Source organism: Suncus etruscus, chromosome 15 (genome assembly GCF_024139225.1).
Source record: "Suncus etruscus isolate mSunEtr1 chromosome 15, mSunEtr1.pri.cur, whole genome shotgun sequence".
Taxonomy (NCBI): domain Eukaryota; kingdom Metazoa; phylum Chordata; class Mammalia; order Eulipotyphla; family Soricidae; genus Suncus; species Suncus etruscus.
The window spans coordinates 20024427-20046897 of NC_064862.1; the positions used below are offsets into that span (position 1 = coordinate 20024427).

The following is a 22471-nucleotide window of genomic DNA, read 5'->3' on the forward strand; positions in this document are numbered from 1 at the left end:
CTGGGTTGTACCCCCGAAGTTAAGTTTGGCTCTAGGACCTTCTTCTCATATTTGTATGGAGCTGAAGGGTTGCCCTTTCCCACTGGTTTCATTGCCAGGGACCAGCTCCCTGGAATAGAGCAGCATACAAGAAAAACAGAGCATCTTCCTCACACTGATTGTGAGGTCCTGGGTGCAGCCAAACCTGATGATGTGGTTTGCATTATTCTGTGAACCTTACTCTCCAAAAGATGGAGACTTCTGCTCCCTCAAAAGACAGGGCTATTTTCACTGTGGCTTTAATCACTCAAAACATAGTGAGCTCACTTTCAGGGCTATCCCTGGATCCCATATAGGGTTCCCCCTGCCATCAGTGCCACCCTGTATTTGCAAGGTAAAAGCTACTATTCAAACTTGGTCAGAACTTTAATTCTTCCAAGGAGCAGGTGTTATTTTGGCCAGAGTTGCTCTGTGCTGGTCCTGCACTTCCCCAGAGTCTATGGAGCCTGTCTCAGCACACTTGTGTGAGAAGCGAGGAGCTGAAAGAGGACTGGGGGGTCCCTAGAACATTCCCAGGAAACATGGCCCATGAACCCAACTGTCCTGAATAGCAGCCACTAAAATTCATTCCTTCTAAGGGACAGCCAAGCCACCTAACTCTCACATCTCAAGGGATTTCCCATGGCAGCAGAGATGTTCCCATACTCTCATATTCTCCTGTTTATTGCTCTCGGTCTCTGCAGCCATGGCAGGTAAGGTTGGCAGCATCCAGAAGCATTGCTTCCATTCCCCTGGCAAAAATGGGGAGTTGGTGGGACATGAAGCTGCTGCAGCACCCACAGTCCAGGGGCAGAGCTTAGAAGAGTTTCTGGGCCAAGTGCAGGAGGCTAGGCAAACCCAGAGCCCAGCTCGGGGCGCTTCAATCCTTCTCTTCTCCATGCGTGATGATATGCACCAGGTTCTTGTAGTCCAGGCTGCCTGTCACATCAGGGGGGAAGGCGGCGAACATCTGGTCTACCTGCAAGTGGCCAGCAAGGTGTTGAATGATGGGGCTGGGAATCAAGGGCATGGAGGGAGAGGGGGGGGGTCTGTGTGGTGTGTGGACCCGCTGCCCAGTGCCAACACTGCCAGACCGTATTGGGAGCTAAAGCCATAGCACAGTGGATAGGGATTTGCCTTCAACAGGGCCAACCGGGTTCGATCCCCGGCACCCCGTATAACTCCCCACCTAGCCAGGAGTGCTCCCTGAGCACAGAGTCAGGAGTTAGCCCTAAACGTTGCTGGATGTGGCCCCCAAAACAAAACATTATTGACTGATCATTGCTGATCAACATGTGATCTATCCGGTCTGTAAATTTACATACTAGGGCTGGGGGCAGGGCTCATGACCCCCATCACTGTGTCACTCTACAGATAAGGAAACTGAAGCCCAGTGAGGTCAGGGGTCTCACACACACATTCTCCCCTGGAGGAAGGCAAAGAGGCTTTGAATTTGGGAGTGGAAATCTGAATAAACATTTGAGTTCAGGAAGAACATCAAGAAATTGAGCCCAAGAGGACCCAATAACCTGTTTTAAATTAACACATTTAAGAAGTAAGAAGAATGTTCAGTGAGTGTTGGGGCATGAACTAGAGAGTTTCTTGCAGACACATAACAGCTTGCCAGCTGCCTGGAAGAGTCCCAATAACTATTTTCAAACAGTGACAACAAGACTGCCATCTTCTGGAAAACTATCGCAACACCTACTATGGCACATAACTGCTGCGAGCATGAACCTTTCCACTTTTCCTTGCTGCAGCCCCACATAGGCCTACATTTGGCTCACAGCAGGGCATTTAGGTTCAAGGGAGGGCACTGTGGTTCTAGCCTTTCTACCCCTGCACCGGCATGTGGATCAGTGGTTGAAGTCCATGGATACTAGGGACCTGAAACACCCCAGGAGAATTGTTCAGTGCGGAGCCAAGAGATGCAGAGAGGTGGGCTCAGATGCAGGCTTAGGTATTAACCATTCAGGTTGTCAGCTGGTTTTTGAGCTACGCCCTTGGTGTCCCCATCCAGAAAATGACCATAATATTTGTTCCCACTTGAGTAGGTGTGTGAGATAAATGAGAGGGGATCCTGTGTGGTGTTGGGGTGTTTTGGGGGAAGAACAGGTGAGTGGGCCCAGGTTCTGTGTGGCTGGACTAGGGTGCATTCCAGAGATACTGTACCTCCTCCTTGGAGAACCTCTCAGCCTGTGTGGTCAGCATCTCCTGCACACTGCAGACAGAAAAACCGAGGTTGAGATCCATGGGGTGAGTTGGGAGGCAGACCAAGTCCCCCAAATCTTCCACACAGATTCCCACTCACTAGTCAGCCTTGAGCACCCCTTTGCCTTCAGGGTCGAACACTTTGAATGCATTGAGAATGGTCTCCTCGGGGTCTGCCCCTGAAATAGAAGAAGGGGTGTCCTGAGTGCAAAAACCCACAAGTCCACTGGCAGAGGGGGCCAAGTCTCCACGGAGCTTACGTTGCCTTAACAAGAATGTTTGCCTTCAAGGTCAGGCCCTTCTTCAGACACCCTAAATTCGGGGACTTGGAGGATACCAACAATCCGCTTCTTTCCCAGATGACCCCAGGCTGAACAAGTGAATCCTGGCTCCCTGCTGCCTGCTGTGTGCCACACATGTGAGACAGTCTGTGCCATAGTTTCCCTCCTGGAGATGCAAGGTGGGGTGTACTGGCACACCTAGAGTTCAGAGCACTTCTGGGTATAGTCTTGGGATCCTGGCATGTGCTGAAGTGTCAGGGAGGATGTCCCTGGGGTCCCCAGTGCACTCCTTGAGATGCCCCACAAAATAGATTAAACTTCCCCTCCTTGCTTTGATATGGTTAAATGAAATAAGAATGAAATGCTTAGCATAGAGCCTGGAATTGGGCAAGTTTCAGAGCAGTACAAGCTTTCCTACTTTCTTTTTTGTTTGCTTGTTTGTTTGTTTTTTGGGTCACACCTGGCAGCACTCAGGGGTTACTCCTGGCTCTATGCTCAGAAGTCACTCCTGGCAGGCTCAGGGGACCATATGGATGCCAGGATTCGAACCACCGACCTTCTGCATATAAGGCAAACGCCTTACCTCCATGCTATCTCTCCAGCCCCCAGCTTTCCTACTTTCTAGCCTCTGGCTCTTCTGATTCCAAAATGAAGACAGTCACATGTACACACGCAAAGACTAACCTGTGACATTTTCTCTTAAAAAGCCCCACACACATACCCACACATGGGCCATTTACCCTTAAGTTTCTCCCCAAACATGGTCAGGAACACAGTGAAGTTAATTGGGCCTGGAGCTTCCTTGATCATCTCATCGATTTCTTCATTTTTCACATTCACTCGTCCTAGGGCAGAGAACACACACTCAGAGCCTTGAAGCTGTCAGGGAGAGGCGTGGACATTGTCATTTCATCTCAGGGAATCTGGCCTGAAGAGCATCAGACAAGGTGTGGATGGGGCCACAGGTGAGAGTTAGATGTTCTCAAGAGTGGCATTTAGACTTGACAGAGAACTGGAAATGGCCCGAGCAGATGGTGTGGGGAGGGCTAATTTCTTTTTAAAAGAGTAACCGGGTCAGGTGGTTAGTACAAGGGTTCCAGCACTTGTCTGCAGTGTATACAGTCGATCCAGCACCACCGGTGGTTGCCCGAGCACTATCAGGAGTGATCCCTGAGCACAAGGCCAGGAGTAGTCTGCAAACACTAACCCAGCATGACTCAAAACTTTCTTCCCCTGCAAAAATAAGTGTCTTAGGAGCCTGGACCCATTTGTGCGTGTGTTTTTGTGTTTTATTAAACTGTAATCATGAGTGGATGATTTCGCTCTGGTGGGCGACCAGAATAGGCTTTCCTAAGGTGGGCATGAGCCTGCTGTGGGGGTGCTGGAAATATCCAGGGGGCAGTAGGAGCCTCAGGTACCATTGGGCACATTTTTTGTTTGCTTAAAATGTTAGATTTTAAGAGCACTTGAGACTTCGTTTCTGCTCAGAAAAATGAAGAGCAGGGACTGGAGAGATAGCATGGCATTAAGGCATATGCCTTGCATGTGGCAGACCCAGGAAAAACCTGATTTGATTCCCGGAATCCCATATGGTCCCCACAGCCTGCCAGGGGCAATTTCTGAGTGCAGAGCCCGGAGTAACCCTGGGGCAACACTGGGTGTGGCCCAAACACCAGCCAATCAATCAATCAATCAATCAATAAAGATTATAAAAAATGAAAGAAAATGGAGAACTGGGCCAAAGAAGTCAGGGAACCCACATAGCCCTAGCTAATCTGAACGATCTGTTCAGCCCCCCCTCAGACCCATAAAGTACCTTAGTGTGAATTAGAAAAACCAACCCCTTAAGGCAATATTTGCTTTAAATATAAGAATCTTGGGGTCAGAGAGATAGTACAGCTGGCAAGGCACTTGCTTTGCACATGGTTGACCTGAGTTGGAGTCAGCATCCCATATGGTTCCCTGAGTACCACCAAGAGTAATTCCTGAGTGCAGAACCAGGAGTAACCCCTGAGCCAGGGGTCTCGAACTCAATTTACCTGGGGGCCGCAGGAGGCAAAGTCGGGGTGATCCTTGAGTGCAAAGTCAGTGACCCAAACAACTAAAACAAAACAAAACAAAAAAAGATTCCTCTAGGGCAGGGCCACAAAATGTTGTACAGAGGGTTGCAAACGGCTTGCGGGCTGTGAGTTTGAGACCCCTGCCTGAGCACTGGCAGATGTGACCCCAAAACAGAAACCAAAGAAGAATCTACAAAGGCTACAGCAGGCCTGATACCTAGTCGAATTGGGTAGTGTACAATCATGGGATCAATGGGGAAAGAGATGGTGAGTGGATATATTCTTAAAAGCTCCAAGAATTGAAATATCCCATGGCTGGATCCAGTCTAGAATGAGTCCAACTATTAAAACAACAGCAACCACCAGCAACATATGTGCTAAGAAAGTACCTCATGAAAGAGAAGCTAAAACTTTTACAAAATAGGATGGGACCCAAGGTCTGTGTTGCTCCTTCCTTAACCTTTTTCTGGACAGTCTGAGTTTTCTGTCATGAGTTGGTTTTGCATTCAGAAACTATCAGCAACCATACACATAAGTAAAGCTTGAAGGGCTCTAAATTCCCAGAACTTGCCTCAAGCTTGTCAGTTAGGTCAGTGTTCAAGCTGATTCTCAGGAAAACGACAAGCACATGTCTTTTCTGTGGTCCCACCTCCTGGCCCTCAGGGGATCTAATGGGAAGACCCTCTTACCGAGAGCAGCAAAGGTGTCCCTCAAGTCGTTCTTGTCAATGAAACCATCTCTGTTCTGGTCCATGATGGTGAAGGCCTGTGAGGGGGTGAAGGTCAGGAAGTAAAACACTTCGGTTTTTGTTTTGTTTTGTTTTTGTTTTTGGGTCACACCTGGAAGCATTCAGGAGTTACTCCTGCTCTATGCTCAGAAATTGCTCCTGGCAGGCTCAGGAGACCATATGGGATGCTGGAATTCAAACCACCATCCTTCTACTTGTAAGGCAAATGCCTACCTCCATGCTATCTCTCCAGCCCCAAGAAATACTTCAATTTTTAAGATGCATAGAAGGGTTTTTATTAGTTTTTGGCTTTGTGGGTCACATCCAGCAGTGTTCAGGGATGACTCCTGGTTCTGTGCTCAGGGATCACTTCTGCTGAGGTTCATGGGACATGGTGGTGCCAGGGATAAAACCCAGTGGCCTTATGCAAGGCAAACATCTTTCCCACTATTCTATCTCTCTGGCTTGCATTAAGGGTTTTAGAAGAAGATCAAAATAGTCTAGAATTTTCTCAAAAGGTTAGGCATGGAGGGCCATAGAGATAGTACAGTGGCTAAGGCATCTACTTTGTAGATGGGTTTGGTCCGTGGCACCCATTTGGTCCCCTGAGCTGCCACCACAGTTCTGTTTCAGCAAAGATCTTAAGCTGGCAACTTTTCAGGAACCAGAAAGGCCTTAGTATTAGGGGCTGGGTGAAGGGTCCCTGGGGGGAATGCTGGTGGGGGATTGGGTCATACCCAATGGAGCTCTGGGGCTACTTCTGGCTCTGTGCTCAAGAGATCATTCCTACCACTGCTTTGGGGCCATGTACAGTGATGGGGATTGAACTGGGATCAGCTCCATGACCCTTGTACTGTCTCTCTGGCTCCAGAGAAGTTATGAAAAGCAATCTTTTCATGGGGATAATGTTTGGGGAAGAAAGATTTGTCACCACAGGTTTCTACAGGGACCCCAGCCCCCAGTTCCGTGGACTGTTCTGGGGAAAGATTTCACAGCAGACCCACCTCCTTGAACTCCTGGATCTGGGCCTGTTCAAACATGGAGAACACGTTGGAGTTGGCACCCTCTGCTCTCTTCTTAGCTTTCTTAGGTGCCTGCGGGAAGAAGCGGGTTACCAGAGCCACACTGGGAGTCCAGGTAAGTGGAGGGTAAACCCAAGGGGCCTCTCTATGACCTGGGGCCTCAGTGCCACCCGCACTCCAAAAACAAAACAAAACAAAACAAAAAACAAGCAGTTGGGGGTGTGGGAGGTTGCAGAGGGTCCAGAATGATGGATCTCAACAGCATCTTAGTTCTATGGGAGACAGTGGAGGTTATTGAAACAGACTTGGGGGGGGTGTGCTGGGCCCACCCCAATCTTTCCAGTAAAGCCCAGAGGGATAATTAACTGTGGAAGGTGGAGTCAGACACTCAAATCTCCAGATATGTGAGATGAAAAGTGACACTTTCTCGAAGTCTTAAAACCCATTAGCTCCAAGTCTCCTTTCCCCTTAAAACACAGAGTATTGGAGAGGAGTGGTAGCACAGTGGTAGGGCGTTTGCCTTGCATGCGGCTGACCCAGGATGACGCAGGTTCGATCCCTGATATCCCATAAGGTCCCCCAAGCCTGCAGGAGAGATGTCTGAGCGCAGAGCCATGAGTAACCCCCTAGTGTGGTTCCCTAAAACCAAACCAAAACAAAACAAACCAAAACAAAATAAAACAAACAAAAAAAACCCCACAACATTTTTCTCCACCAGAAGGGCAGTGACTGCTCTAGTGACAGCCTAGCATCATACAAACTGCAGAGAAGGGTGAGGTAGCGCCACCTACTGCCTGACTTGGCCTAATTACATCGACTGCATCTCCGTCCTTTGCCCTGGGCACAGCTCTTCAAGTCTAGAGCCTTGAGCACTGTCTTTTTTTTTTTTTTTTTTTTTAAATCAGGGAGGCACCTAGGCCTAGGGTTTAGAAAGGCTGCCCTCCCTCTCCTTGGTCACACAGTCTCAGAAAGGCACAGCAGGAGGATGCTTACATGGGGAGAACGCTTACACAAAAAGGAACCTGGCAGGTACCACATTGGGTCGTCTGAGCCCCACCAGGGGTGACCCCTGAGCACTGCCAGGTGTAGCCCCCAAACAAACAAAGAAAAAAGGCAGGGTGGGTGGAAGTTGAGTCGTGTGACTCCAGACTCTGTGTTCATGCTCCCCTTTGCCCACTCTGCCTTGAGAGCAGTGCACCCAGCCCAGAGCCAGGAGGGAGAAAGGTGCTAAATAAATGGGCAAGATCAAAAGGTGAGAAGCGCAAAGACTCCCCTCACCCTTCTGCAATTGTCTGAAGGATGGCAGTGGAATCCTTAAAAAAAAAAACAAAACGGTCAATCCCATTTGGAAGGCCCGGAAGTGATCGATTCCACGGGAGGTCAGCAGACAAGGCATAAAAAAGCCAACTCTGACTCTGCTGCTGGGCACCCCCAGGAGCTGCTGCTATTTGTGGCACGTTGGGGTATTGACTGGGGCTCCCCTCTGAGGCACAGCCAGCCCTGCTTTTTGCACCGAAGTTGCCACTCCAACTGTGGGCCTTTGCTTGCAGGTGGAATCGCTTCCTGCCCTTACCAGAACCCCCTGATTACTTACCATGGTGAGCGGGATTCAGTGCTGTCCCCTGGAAGAATACCCCAGCAGCCCGGGGGTTCTCCTGAGCTGTGAACAATAAATACTTCCTCCCCAAGTTTAAAAATAACCCCATGACCACTTTTGGCAGTGCTAGGTGAGGCCCACAGCACCGGCCCATCCCCGCCCCATGCCTTTCTCCTGAAGTCAGGGCTTCTGCCTCACCGGGAGAGCTAGAGGGACAGTCAAGGTTAAAGAGGGGAGAGAGCTGTTGGTTCTGGGTAGCCCAGGCAGGCAGGTGGCATTTGTACTTGTCCCTCCTGCAAAAGGAAACAGCAAAGAAGGGGTTCAGGGTTCCTTAACATCAGCAGGCCAGGCCTGGCCGCCTCAGAACCTTTGCATCAGTTTTCCCAGCAGACCCCCTTTTCCTTTTTTTATTTTTGGGGCCAGACCTAGTGGTGCTCAGGGATTACTCCTAGTTCTGTGCTCAGAAATCACTCCTGGCTGGCTCGGGGGACCGTGTGGGATGCTGGGAATCAAACCCAGGTCTCTCCTGGATCAGCCACATGCAAGGCAAGCACCCTATTGCTATGCTATCTCTCTGGCCCCTATATCCCCATTTCCTGCTGGGCTTTGCTCAAATGCCATCGGCTCTGTGAGGCTTCCCTGAAACCCAGGAAAGCTGGGTTCTTCACCCCTTGCTCTCCAGCCCCCTTCCCAGCTATGTTTTTTCTCCCAGAGCTGCAATCACTTCCCAATGATCTCTGCAGTTCCCTAATCGACAGCTAAACTGACCCTGGAACTGCCTAGCATGGGTAGTTGGGGCTTCCACGTGCCTTTCTAGCAACAGACCCGACATCTGTGGGTCTTGGCATTGCAGAGTCATAGCACGCGTGCTAAAGGGCTTAGTGTGTGCAGAACCTGTGGACGCCGAGCATGACTTTAAATCATGCTGGTTATAGTGTGGCGGTTATGCCCAGCTCATTCCTCGGGCTGCTCCCCACCATGCTGATGGGACAGTTTGGTGCTGCGGATTAAGCCATGCCAAGCCTGTGCTCCGGCCCATTGAGCCATCTGGGGCCCTTGAGCAGTATTTTAAATGAAAACGGGACATTTTTCAGCATTTGCAGTGGCACGTGTACACACCCAAAATGCCCCCCGGCACACAACACAATACCCACACCTACACTTCCTCTTGTATATGTGAAGCACACTCAAGCACACATGGGCTCTCTCATACACACATGCATGCATACACGGTGTATCTGTGTACATGCCCACAGCCAAGTCAGGAGGAGTTTCTGTGCTCTGACAGCCCTAGAACAAATGTTTTCCTAGCTAATCGGCATGCATGGATTTTCGTTAGGAAGCCCCGCTGGCCGTCAGGAGCTGTTAATGGACTAGGGCAAGGTTGTTAGAGTCTGAGTGGTAGTGGGAGTCAGGGGGCTGATGGAGTCAAGGAGGAACTCAGGCCCTCGAGGTTGTGGGATGAAAGTTGGAAGGGGGCTTAGGCACTCTCTGGGGTGTATGAGAATCAGGGTGGGGCGCACACCCTCGGGAGGCAGGTGAGGTGGGGACAGTGTCTCTGGAGGGCTCCCAGGCAGCTGGGAATGTAAATGTGGGAAGCAGTCAATGGGACTTCGGAATCTGGAGTGCTGGCAGGAATTTGGATTCCCCGGGGAGAGCACTAGGCCCTCTGACAAGTCTGCTAGGCACCTTTTCTGGCCTCAGTTTCCATTTCTGGCAAATGGAGCCCAGAATCACTCTGCCATTGCGTAAACTTCATGGGAGGCTAATGTGAAGTGAGATAGTGTGTCGGGTCTTCTGGGGTCTAAGTACATGAAGAGCCACATGACTGCCCAGTCTTAGGGCTCAGACAACAAAGGAGAGTACTGGAGCCCTGAGACCCTCCTTTACGGATGGGCTAGATCCGTGCTGGGAGCCCATAACCAGCAGGCCAGGGTTTGGTATCCACAAATTTCAGGAGAGGCTCAGCGGGGCCTTCAGGCCATCTCACCAGGAGTCTCGGGCCTTGGCCCCAGCTCCAAAGACCCCACTTCTACCATCCACAAAACTTCAGCAGCTAATTGTCCCACAAGCACAGCCTATTTTGGGGGAGTGGAGATATCAAGAACAGCTGCCTAGGGCACGCAGAAGCATGAGAGAACCCTTGGCACAGCTGTTAGAAGAATGAGCTCCAGAGCAGTCAGCAGACCTAGTGTGTGATTTCCATGTTCAGGTATAAAGATATCACGATAGATCCAGAAAGATAGGGCAAGAGGTGGGTGCTGCCAAGTCCAAATGAGCACCTCGAGGTGTGGCCCCTACAAAAACAAGAAAATAAAAAATGGGGGATGGGGGGCCGGCGAGGTGGCGCTAGAGGTAAGGTGTCTCCCTTGCAAGCGCTAGCCAAGGAAGGACGTGGTTCGATCCCCTGGCGTCCCATATGGTCCCCCCAAGCCAAGGGCAATTTCTGAGCACTTAGCCAGGAGTAACCCCTGAGCATCAAACGGGTGTGGCCCGAAAAAAAAATGGGGGATGGAGAGGGCATTTGTCTTGAATGCATCTGTCTTAGGTCAAACCGGGTTCAATCCCTGGCATCCCATATGGTCCCCGGAGCCAAGAGTAATTTCTGAGCACAGAGCCAGGAGTAATCCCTGAGTGCCACAGAGTGTGGCCCTAAGATAAAATATAACAACAACAAAAAAGAATAAATAAAAACGTCACCTTCAATTTGGTGGCTAAAATCCCACCAAATTTACCACACAGGACAATTGTGAGAGGTCAAGGGGGAGATGCTACTGAGGTCCTTGTGGAGACTCTCACCTCTGCCACTAGAAAATCTATCCTTGACAGCATCTCTTGCCTCCAGCTTCAGCCTCCCCTCCCTGGGTCCCTGTGGTGATGTCAGCCCTCCCGCTTTGGGGGAGGGATGGTCCCCAACTCCAGATCTGAAATAGCAGCTGCAAAGTCCCAGGGCCACAGAGATCACAGATCATAAGCTTTGAGGCCTGGGACATGGTGTCCTGGGGAATCTTTAAATCAGCCAACTCCCATCTGAGGGAACAGGCAGAGAGATGGAGAGCTGAGAGCCGCCGAACAACTGGGAATCATATTAATTACAACAATAAAATTTAAGTGTGTGAAAAGTCATGGAACTCTACTCCCAAAAAGAAAGTCAATTTTATTGAATGACCCAAAAAAAAAAAAAAAAAGTCTCACCACTGACAATTTTAAAAGGAGGAAGTCATGTTTACAGACCTGCACTGTTTTGAGGTGAGAATGATTTGAACCCAAAATGCAAAGAGCGTTCATGCCTAAATATCTACTCGATTGTCACTGTGCAGGGCTGTTCCCAGGCCTGATGCTCCCAGGACACCTCACAAGAAAGTACTAGCTATGTGACCACAGCATGTTCACATCCATGAAAAGTAGGTCTCTGGGTTCAGTTATATCAGATACAATCATCTGTCCTAGAAAAATAGGAGCTTTATCATTTATAGTTTTTGCTTTGTTTGGGGTTCATTCCCAGGAGTGCTTAGGGGTTCTTTTGACTTCGTCCACAGTGGGGCCTCACGAACCATTTGTCACTGACAACCAAACCTGAGCCTTCTGCATGCAAAGTTGAATGATCTCTCTGGCCTTGATTTTTTCCCTTTTCTTTTCCTCTCCCCCCTTTTCTCTCTCTTTTTTTTTAAGGCTCAAGTAAGTATTGATTTACTTTTGTCAGAAAACAAAAACAAAAACTAAAGAAAACATGTCGAGACATTCAAGTGAAACCCCCAAGTGCCTTCCTGCAGCTTTTAGACATGATTTCTGAGCTGAAAAATTTAAGCAGATGAATTTCCCGAAAAAGATGGTCCCTGCTGCATTGCAAATTGTGTCCTGGTTGATGGTGTGCAGGAACAGCTGTGACCAAGAAAGGAAGAGATGCAGATGGGAGAGGCCCAAAGTCAAGAGGGAAAATGAGAAAATTTTCTTTAGAGACCTGGGACAGATAACTCAGTGAAAAAGCACCTGCCTTACAAGATCTGGGACCTTGAGTTCGATGCCTCGTCCACACCACATACCATCATCTCTGATGCAGCCAAATGTGGGTTGTGCCTAGTCGTTGCAGCAGCAACCAATGAAGAGGGAGGAGGGATTGTTTGTTAGTGAGAAAGAAATAAAAGAACTGTCAATGGAAAGGATTCAAGAACTTCAGGCAGTGGGTAAGGGAAACACATTCATTAAGGAATACCCTGGCAGAATTCACTAGCTCGCAGGAAAGGAAAAATCTGACCTACTTCCTGGCGGAAAGAATGTTCCAGAGAGATGTTTGACAGTTGCATCCAACTTTACTCACAAGACCCAGGCCACCTCTTGGTAAAGGACAGGGGAATCATTTGCCTTTAAATTTCCTTGAAGTGACTACCTGGGGTTCAGGGAGCCAAGCAAAGCTTGACCCCTACCAGCTGTGCAGCCGTAGGCAAGAGTATTCCCCACTCCTGGCCTCAATTTTCTCATCTGTGAAATGGGGATAAAGGAAATTCACCTCCTCAGAAGGCACCACGAGTGCTCACAGTCTCGCCCAGAAAGCAGTCTTGGTAGGAAACACCACAGATTCATTTTCAAGGAGAAGCCCATTCCAGAAGGCACCGTGTTTGTGATTTGGAGCAAAGCCAAAGTGGGGTTCTAAGTCTCTCTAAGGTCTTTGAGCTCAGCTCTACCCAGGGCAATGCATGTCTCCTCAGTGCCCAGAGTGATGTTTTGTGATTCTACTCCACACCCCATGCCACCTCAAGAACCAGGGCTGTCCATGCCTGGAGCTTGGCTGTGTACCCTGTGCCACCCATGGTGCCAACAGCACTTCTCTCTGACCTCTGGCACTGCCAGTGGGTTCTGCCATAAAGATGCCACAAATACAATGGAAAGTCCTTTTGAACGACAACAATCTAATTTTAGAATTTGGAGAAAATGTGCCGAGTTTCCAGAGAGCCTCGTCCAGATGCCCCCCCCCCACCTGCTGTGGCCCCAGAGCTAGAAGCAGACATGGACAGATGCAAACACAGAAATTCCGATGTGAGAGATTGTCTCAAGCTTGCTTGCTCTCCCCAGGATTGAATTCCAGACCCCATGCTGGATTTGATCTTGCATTTGATACACGTATGCTCATGTCACATCAACTTCATACCGTGTTTGCACGCGCGCGCACACACACACACACACACACACACACACACACACTTCTTTATTTTTGTTTTTAGGTCACACCCAGCAGTGCTCAGGGGTTACTCCTGGCTCTACACTCAGAAATCGCTCCTGGCAGATTTGGGGGACCATATGGGATGCCGGGATTTGAACCACCATCTTTCTGCATGCAAGGCAATGCCTTACCTCCATGCTATCTCTCCGGCCCCAACACACACACTTCTTTACTCTCTACAATACTCTCCACCTCAAAGACCTTTTCAGAGGCCCAGCCCTCACCTCCCTGGGGAGACAGTATGTCCACTGAGAGGCTCTGTGGAACAATAGCTGCTCAGAGCTGCTCATGCTGGGGTGCTATCCCCAAAGAAGATATTTGAGGTACCCTTTGAGGAAAATGACTAAGACACCAGCTTGCAAAGCTGAAAGAGTCTCCAGAGGGAAACTAAGGACATTGTCGGCCCCTCTGCAAACTGGGCCATTTCAGACTCTCTAGTTTCCATGAAGTGATGGGAGCTGACCAATCTATTTGTTTTCTGTTTTATATTTGTTTCTTTGTTTAATTTTTTTTGTCACACTGGCTGCACTAAGGGGTTACCACTGGCTCTGTGCTCAGAAATTGCTCCTGGCAGGCATGGGGGTGACCACATGGGATGCCAGGATTCAAAACGTCCTTCCTGGGCAGCTGCATGCAAAGCAAACACCCTGCCGCTGTGCTATTGCTCCGGCTCCCTGTTTGTTTGATTTTTTTAAAAAAGATTTCAGTCCAGTCCAGTTGGGTTCACTTGACCAATTAATTTCATTTCTTTTGCTCCATTGCAGCTTCCCGTATTTTAGCCTGCACCCCAACACCCAACCAGGTCACACACACACACACACACACACACACACACACACACACACACACACACACACACCCGTCATGCCCTCCGCCATGCTTCAGAAGCCGCTTCAGCAGCTAGTGTCTCGTTTGCTAACATGGGCCCAGGACAGAGTCAGTGCTGGGACGTGCCAGCAGGCAGCACAGCTCTACCCCATGTCCTGTGTGTCCTCCCTCCATGGCGGGACACAAACTGGTGAATTTGGCGTGGGACCAGATGCCCCTTTAAGGAGTGAGAGGTCAGTCGTGTCCCAGAGAACAAAGGCATGTGGGGCCCGTGGCTGATGGCTGCTGTCACCAAGTGATAGTCTTTATCTCCCCTGTCAGGGTCCCCAGGTGTCAGTGAGAGCTGCCAAGTGGGACAGATGGCTGTGCCAGTGGGACTGGCCTGGGCAGTCTGTGGGCTGGGTGTACCTACTATGACCTGAGCACAGGCCAGACCCAAGCCCTCAGCTTCCTCATTTGGAGACATTTGCTCTGATCTTGCATCTAAGCATTCTTGGGAGCATGGGACAAAGTGATCGATGCTGGGCTCAGCTGGGGACATTCTGTGTGTTTGCCAACATTGGTATAATGTACCAACTCTTATGCCAGAGACCAGATCAGAGAGAGAATATCTTCAGACCTTTTCTCCCCCTTTCTACTCCCAGTTCCCTTTTCTAAAGTGATGACTTCGCCAGTGACAGATCTATGCTTTTTGCAATCCCTCCCCTCCTCTGTCTCACCTGGCCCAGTTCTGGTCTTTGGTCATTGCTCCCAGTGGGTTTTGGCCTTTTGTTGTTTTGCTGGTTCTACCCTAATCAATATTTGTACTCCACCCTAGGGTGTGATCTGATGATGGGATTATTGGATTATTCCCTACTTGGCATTCCTCTCCCACCCTAGGGTAGGGCCTGGTTCTTGTCGATAAAAGCAGGAATCTGAGGAAGGCAGAGGCTCATTTTTTAGTCTTCTTCCACTAAGCTGCCTTCCTTTTGAGGAGTAGAAAGCTTGGATGGTTGAATGACTTCGAGTGCTGGATTTCCTGAACCTGTTCTAGTACCTTTTCATTGTGTGGATTATTTCCTGTGTCAATGTTTGCTTCCAGACCTGTGTCTCAGTAGATCCTCATTTTGGAGCCTTGGGATCCACTAGCAGCCTCTCCTCCATGACCTTAGTTTCTTCTCTGTCCTGCCTCCCAATAATTTCTATAATTTTGGTGACTCCCCGTAAACTCAGGACAGTCTCTCCTCCTTAGCTCTTGTTGTTTTTAGCATTCTGTTTTGCAGCCATGCCTTGTGGTACTCAGGGGCTACTTCTGCTTGGTGTTCGCTCTAGTCATAGTTTGGAGGATCCTTGGGTGCCGAGGATCGAGGTCTTGAGCCTGAGCTCAGCCCTGAGCTGCCCTTCTTCCAGCTGCCTTTTACTTCCTGTCCCAATATCCCACAATAATGCAGTGATTGGCAGCTGATTCCAGAGGAGACCCAAGCCTTCCCAGGGGGTCCTAGAAGAGTGACAGCCCTCCCTCAACCTAAGAGTCCCCTTGTCTAATGGGGGAGCATCAATGCTGACTGTGGGAAGAGGGTTTGGGCCACACTTGGTGATTCTCAGGGGATCACTCACTCCTGGTGATGCCTGGGACATCCACGTTCCCTGGGAGCAAAATACACCCAAACTGAGAAAGTAATTTGAATCCAAAGGAAGGGGCTGGAGCCATACATAGTACAGGGGGTACGGTGCATATATTACATGTGGCTGATTCGGGCTTGATCCCTGGCACTCTACGAATACTGCCAGGAGTGATCCCTGAGTGTAGAGTCAGAAGGGAGTCCTGAGCACCACCCAGTGGGGTTCAGAAACCAAAAAAAAAACAAAAACAAAAACAAAAAAACAAACAAACAAAAAAACACAGGAGCTGGAGAGATAGCACAGTGATAGGGCGTTTGCCTTGCTTGCAGCCAATTTAGGACAGACGGTAGTTCAAACCCCTGCATACTATATTGTCCCCGTGCCTGCAAGGAGTGATTTTGAGTGCACAGCCAGGAGTAACTCCTGAGCAGCGTTGGGTGTGACCCTCCACCCCCACAAAAAAGAAAAGAAACACAAGAATAAAGTGTAAGCATGAGACAAATGCAGGAACCAGTGAAGGATCAGTGGAATGCTGGCAGCTTGGCCCCCAAACTGGTAGACTCTGATTCTCCATGCTGGCAAAGGCCCCCCACACCTACCTTGTAGTGGGCTTGTTGGTACCCCCTGAAGGACAGTCTTCGTTTCCTCTTGGGTAATAATAGGTTTGCTCTAGAAAATTGATGCTAAAAGACCCAGAAGCGAGTCACGTGTGCCTTTGTTCTACAGAGATAAATGAGCGTGTGTGTTTTCATGCGTTCCCGTGTCTCCTTAATAATTATGCTCAGTGCTGAATTTGTTCCTGGAACCTGGTTCCTGTGCACCTCAGCTTTGAGAAAATTTCAGTCCCTCCCACCCAGGGGACTCGTGTTGGAGTCACCTCAGTGCAGAGAAGAAAACTGAGGCAGGGAGGCTGTGCCATCCAGTGGTCAGGCACTGCATGGTGCTGAACTCAGGTCAGATCCCACCGGTGACCCAACTCTTCCTCCTCAGTTCCCACGTGTGCTCTGGGGGCTCAGGGGTCTGGGCACCAGCTCTCATCACCCCCAGGTGCCTGGAGGTCAGACATCCAGACGGTGCTCTGTGGATTTTTCCCTTTGGATATTTTTAGCTTCTGTCATCTGCCTGGCTACTGGGGGCGGTGAAAGCACCCAGACAATTCTGCTCATTGGTGTCCTTCAGACATTTCCCAGCATCGGCCACCCACTCTACCTAAGGTCTCAGCCATGCCTGGCACCTCACAGGGCATCTTTCCTCTTGGCAAAGCCCCAATTCCAGTAACAGCTGCCCTTACACTTTCCTCAACCCCCAGCCCTGGCAACCCCGCTGAGACTATGGGCATTGTCAATTCAATGTCAACATATAAATAGGGGCATATCTGTTTGCTCCCAGATGTTCTACAGCTAGACATTTCTAGTACCAAAAGTTAGCTGGTTGAGTTGGGGTTCCATTGCAGAACTTCTTAGAACCTTTTGCTTTAACTAAGGGCCTTTCTTGACCTTTGACACTGACCTGGCACTGACTGACTCAGTGGCTTGATGTCCAATACCTCCTCACATATTTACTCCATGTGACAAGGACTTGGGGACCAAAGAAGAGAGAAGAGGCAGTGTTTGAGCCTGATTCTTTGTTGTTTTATTTTGGGGGCCACACCCAAATGGTGTATGGTGGAGCTTGTACCAGATCTGTGTTTGGGATTTGCTGCTGGGAGAGCTCAGGGAACCTTTTGGTGCCAGGGACCAAATCCAGGCCTCCTGTATGCAAAGCCTGGCATCGTGCTCAGGACTTACTCCTGGCTCTGCTCTCAGGGATCACCGATCCTGGCTCTGGCAGTGTTGGGGTGGGGGGAACCCTATGGGGTTGGGGATAGAATCTCTTGTCTGCTGAGTGCGAGACAAAAGCCCTTCCCACTGTACTCCCCTCTGGCTCTGTATCCTCCAAGCTTGCTTCTTTACCTCCAAATTCTTCTGTATCCCACTGAACAAACAGGCACTACAATGGTTAAAGGCATTTTGAATGCTAAAGGCAGAAATTTCCTCCCCCTGCCCCTCAATCCACCTCTGTGTTGGGGAAATTTCCAGTGTAAAAATCACTCCTTGGGATCTCCCTGCCCCCAGAATCTCTTCTGCTATGTAGTGTCTTCCTTTTTGTCTTGTTCCAGAGCACTTACCCCAGTTAAAAAGTAGATAACTGGGGGCCTGAGCAGTGGTTCAAGCAGTAAGGCAATTGCTTTGTGCGTGCTAGCCTAGGATGGACCACAGTTTGATCCCCCAGTGTCTCATATAGTCCCACAAGCCAGGAGCAATTTCTGAGCGCATAGCCAGGAGTAACCCTTGAGTGTCACTGGTGTGCCCCACCCCCCCAAAAAAAAGAACAGAACTAAATGTCCAGAATCAAGTGCAATGAAATCACGGGGCCCAAACTTTAATCATCAAACTTAAAAGGTGCCTGTTCTAATGGCAGGCTGGAGCAGGGTAGTGGTGATGTGCAATGGACCCTGGGAACATCAGTGGAGGAAGAAGTTGACACTGATGGTGGGACTGGTGCTGAAACATTGCATGTCTAAAACATAACTATGAATAACATTGTAAATTACAATGCTTTAAGTTAAAATATTTTTAAAAGTATCTAGTATTTTGTCAAGTGCATATTTAAAAAGTTTAGGTAAAGGAACTGGAGAGCTAGTATGGGGTAAATGCTTTTTCCTTGCATGCAGTTAATTGGGGTTCTATGCTTGGAAACCCATCTGGTCTCCCAAACTCTGTCAGGAATGAGCCCTGCGCATTGCTGGGTGTGGACCCCAAACCAAAGTCTGAATAAAAATCTGTGTTTGAAACCTCGTTTTATGGGGTGGGTTGGCTAAAGTTATGTGCTAATATAAAATCTAGGAAAAAAATCCTGAATTGAAATACCTGACATTTCAAAAAAAGGTCTCTGGATAGCCTTTGACTGTCGTTGATACGTTGGGTTGAGTTTCTTAACAGAAAACCATCCAGAGAGAGAGGAAGTAGGCCCGAGTCAGGTCATTGCAGGGGAAAAGGTGGGACTCGCCTCCTTCCCAGCCTTCTCCCAGGGGAACATCATCCTCGACATCCCCAGTCGCCCTAGGTGCCTTGACCAAATAACCTTTCCATTTCTTTATTAAAATTCCCACGTGTGAGATTTGAAATGTTTCTGGGGTGACGGTGCAGCATTGCAGTTCTTTCCATTTCCCAGCAGGGGGCGGTGCTACTTTAAGTCTCAGCACAGTTACTCGGCAGATGAAGGAGCAAAAATCTGGAAGAGACAGACAGGGCCATCTTTAGTTGCACCTGTCCCTTGCCAGGCCTTTACATAGCATTTACATTCCTTCTAAAAACAAGACTGGGGAAGACAAAAGTCTCTATAAAGGAAAACCATTTGAATTTTATTTGTTCACTCATTGCACAGAGCCAATTCAGGTTCAGTCCCATCGTTCCATATAGACAAGACCCCTGAGCTTGCCACCAGGAGTAACTTTTTCTTTCTTTCTTTCTTTCTTTCTTTCTTTCTTGCTTTCTTTCTTTCTTTCTTTCTTTCTTTCTTTTCTTTCTTTCTTTTCTTTCTTTCTTTCTTTCTTTTTCTTCTTTCTTTCTTTCTTTTCTTTCTTCTTTCTTTCTTTCTTTCTTTCTTTCTTTCTTCTTCCTTCCTTCCTTCCTTCCTTCCTTCCTTCCTTCCTTCCTTCCTTCCTTCCTTCCTTCCTTCTTCCTTCCTTCTTTCTTCTTTCTTTCTTTCTTTCTTTCTTTCTTTCTTTCTTTCTTTCTTTCTTTCTTCTTTCTTTCTTTCTTTCTTTCTTCTTTCTTTCTTTCTTTCTTTCTTCTTTCTTTCTTTCTTTCTTTCTTTCTTTTTCTTCTATCTATCTTTCTTTCTTCTTTCTTTCTTTCTTTCTTTCTTTCTTTCTTCTTTCTTTCTTTCTTTCTTTCTTTCTTTCTTTCTTTCTTTCTTTCTTTCTTTTCGGCCACACCTGGTGGTGCTCAAAAATTACTCCTGGCTTTGCTCTCAGACATCACTCCTAGCAGGTTCGGGGGACCATATGGGATGCCGGGGATCAAACCCAGGTCAACCACATGCAAGACAAATGCCCTAATCGCTATGCTATTGCTCCTGCTCCTGTTCACTCATTTCTTTTTAAATATTTTTCAAATATTTCTTTTTCAATCCATGCTAGCTGAACTGGACAAACAAGAGACATCTGAGTGGAGACTGAATGGAGATTGGATGGGAGACTCCCCTTTGGGGAAGAACATTCTAGCATAATGATCTTGTCAAGGCACATACTCAGAATAGGGCTTACTTCATTTTTTTGTTTTGTTTTGGTTTTTGCGTCACACCCAGCTGTGATCAGGGCTTACTCCTGGCTTCAGCCTCAGAAATTGCTCCTAGCAGGCTCAGGGGACCATATGGGATGCCGGGATTCAAACCACTGACCTTCTGATGGCAAGGCAAACGTCTTACCTCCAGGCCATCTCTCTGGTGCCCAGGCCATCTCTCCAGCCCCTTACTTCATTTTTGAGGGGACTCCAAACTAATGTTTTGAGGACTGTGGGGGCCATTCCTGGATGTTCTGGGTCAGTATGAGGGCTGGAAGCTTTGGTGCTCTGTGGGCCCCGTGTTACTGGGGTTCCCTGTGCCACAATGAAAAGTGTCCGGAAGCATGTGGTGCCAAGGATCAAACCAGGGCTTGTTAAAATACGCAAGGGGTGTGTTAGCCCCAGTGTCATCTTCCCAGTCCCCCATGTTTAGTTTTTCAGATTTATTTATTTATTTTATTTTATTTTTTGGTTTTTGGTTTTTGGGCCACACCCGGCAGTGCTCAGGGGTTACTCCTGGCTGTCTGCTCAGAAATAGCTCTTGGCAGGCACGGGGGACCATATGGGACACCGGGATTCGAACCAACCACCTTTGGTCCTGGATCGGCTGCTTGCAAGGCAAACACCGCTGTGCTATCTCTCCAGGCCCTATTTATTTTATTTTTTAACCACACCTTGTGATGCTCAGCAGCCACTCCTGGTTCCGCTTGCAGGAATCACTCCTGGAGGTGTTGGGGATTGTAACCAGACCAGCCATGTGCAAGGTAATTGCTTCCCCACCGTACTATTGCTCCAGTCTCTCAATTTTAGTTTTTAAAAAAGTACACAGTAGGGGGCCAGAGAGATAGCATGGAGGTAGTGTGTTTGCCTTGCATGCAGAAGGTAGGTGGTTCGAATTCTGGCGTCCCATATGGTCCCCAGAGCCTGCCAGGAGCAATTTCTGAGCATAGAGTCAGGAGTGAACCCCTGAGCACAGCCGGGAGTGACCCAAAAACAAAAACAAAAACAAAAAGTGCATAGTAATAATATCTGGTCACTGTGGAAAAGTTAGACATGGGTGGGAAATCACTTGAAATCTCCCCCAATTACTAGGATAACACTTTGCGCCTATAAATTTTGGGGGTAGGCAACACCTAGCATTACTGAGGGGACTGCCTCCAGCTTTGTGCTTGGGGAACATTCCTGGCAATATCTGGGGTTTATTCATACCAGAGATTGAACCAGGGTTGGTACATACTATGCTACTAAGTGCTTTAACTCCTACTACATCTGGCACTTCTGTGGCCTACTTTTCAGGGTCTACATGAAAGTACACACATGTATTTTCTTTTTCTCTCTCTTCTTTTTTTTTTTTTTTTTTTTTTACAATTTTTTTTACTATGTAAGCCATCCTTACATTGTTTTATAACCACTTTTAATCACATAAAGGAAAAACATAACATCAATAACTATTGACCATTGTCACTATACTAATTCAGAGATCTCTCTCTGGTCAACCCTTTCCCCTCTGATGGACACTTAGATGTGGACTTTTCCCTCTCAGTGACCAGAGGACATGTAGCCCCCTTCTTGTCACACGTTATCCAAGTACCTGCAGGTCTCCTTAAGGCCTGTGTCTATGGCAGCCGAAGCCAGCACTGTCCCTTTTGAGAGCTGTTATGAGAATGTGAGTCTATGAAGTAGATATGTGTGTGTGTGTGTGTGTGTGTGTGTGTGTGTGTGTGTGTGTGTGGTTTCAGCAGAGGGGGTCTTCTCTCAACTCTGAGTTCCTTTTCTAAGGAGAAATAAAAACCCGACCGGAGAACTGACTTGTTTCTAGGGGCTGGCCATATGGGGAATTTTATTTTCATTTTCTTCTTTATGCATTTCTATATTAAAGTTTTTCTATATTGGGTATGCATTGCTTTTTATATTAATTTTGTTCACAAAGGCAATATTTGCTTTTTATATATATTAAAAAAAAACACACACCACACAGGAGGGAAGTCTGCAAAGCCGGAAAAGAAGGTCTAGGCCTGGCCTCACGTCTGCTGCTTCGGCTTTTTTTGCACTCGCCTCCTGTCACACCGCCTTCGGCCGTCCACAGACAGACCAAACTCGCTTGACCCCATGGCCTTTGCACAGTTGTTCCACTGCCTGGGTTCCTGTTAGCAGAGCCTCCCCACAGGAGGGTATCTCTGTCTCAGCTCAGTTGTCTCTTCCTGACAAGTATCTTTCCTCTTCAATGCATCAACTTGTTTTACTTTCTTCCCTTTGCTTCCCAGTATCTGAAAGATCTTATATTTACCTGCTTTTGTGTTTTCTCTTTCTCTTTCTTTTTTGTTTTTGGGTCACACCCAGTGGTGCTCAGGGGTTATTCCTGGCACTGGGGATCAAACTCAGGTGGTCTGCATGCTAGCCAAATGCCCTATCTGCTATGCTCTTGCTCTGGCCCCTGCCTTCATGTTTTCTGTCTCCTCTGCAAGAAGACAAGCTCCTGGCAGGCCTGCTTCTCTGTACTGTCCATGCCTGCCAGAGGGCACCCACTGATTCACTGCAATTGCTCCCTCTTATAGCTTTGTGAACAGATGCCTGCACCGCAG

At 48.4% G+C, this 22471-nt stretch overlaps 1 protein-coding gene across 2 annotated transcripts; it reads right to left on the reverse strand.

The window, feature by feature from the left end:
* Nucleotides 1-898: 898 nt before the first annotated feature.
* Nucleotides 899-6352, reverse strand: MYL2 (myosin light chain 2). 2 transcript variants are annotated; one of them, XM_049789384.1, is made up of 6 exons: nucleotides 6302-6352; nucleotides 5260-5335; nucleotides 3251-3355; nucleotides 2330-2408; nucleotides 2191-2239; nucleotides 899-997 (listed from the first exon to the last, which is right to left on the reverse strand). In XM_049789384.1, the coding sequence occupies exons 1-6, from the start codon at nucleotides 6335-6337 to the stop codon at nucleotides 899-901; spliced, it is 444 nt and encodes a 147-aa protein (XP_049645341.1). In that variant the 5' UTR covers nucleotides 6338-6352. The 2 variants fall into 2 exon arrangements, with proteins under 2 accessions (XP_049645341.1, XP_049645342.1); XM_049789385.1 differs by lacking the exon at nucleotides 5260-5335 and having other exon boundaries at nucleotides 3251-3389.
* Between the last annotated feature and the right edge of the window lie 16119 nt (nucleotides 6353-22471).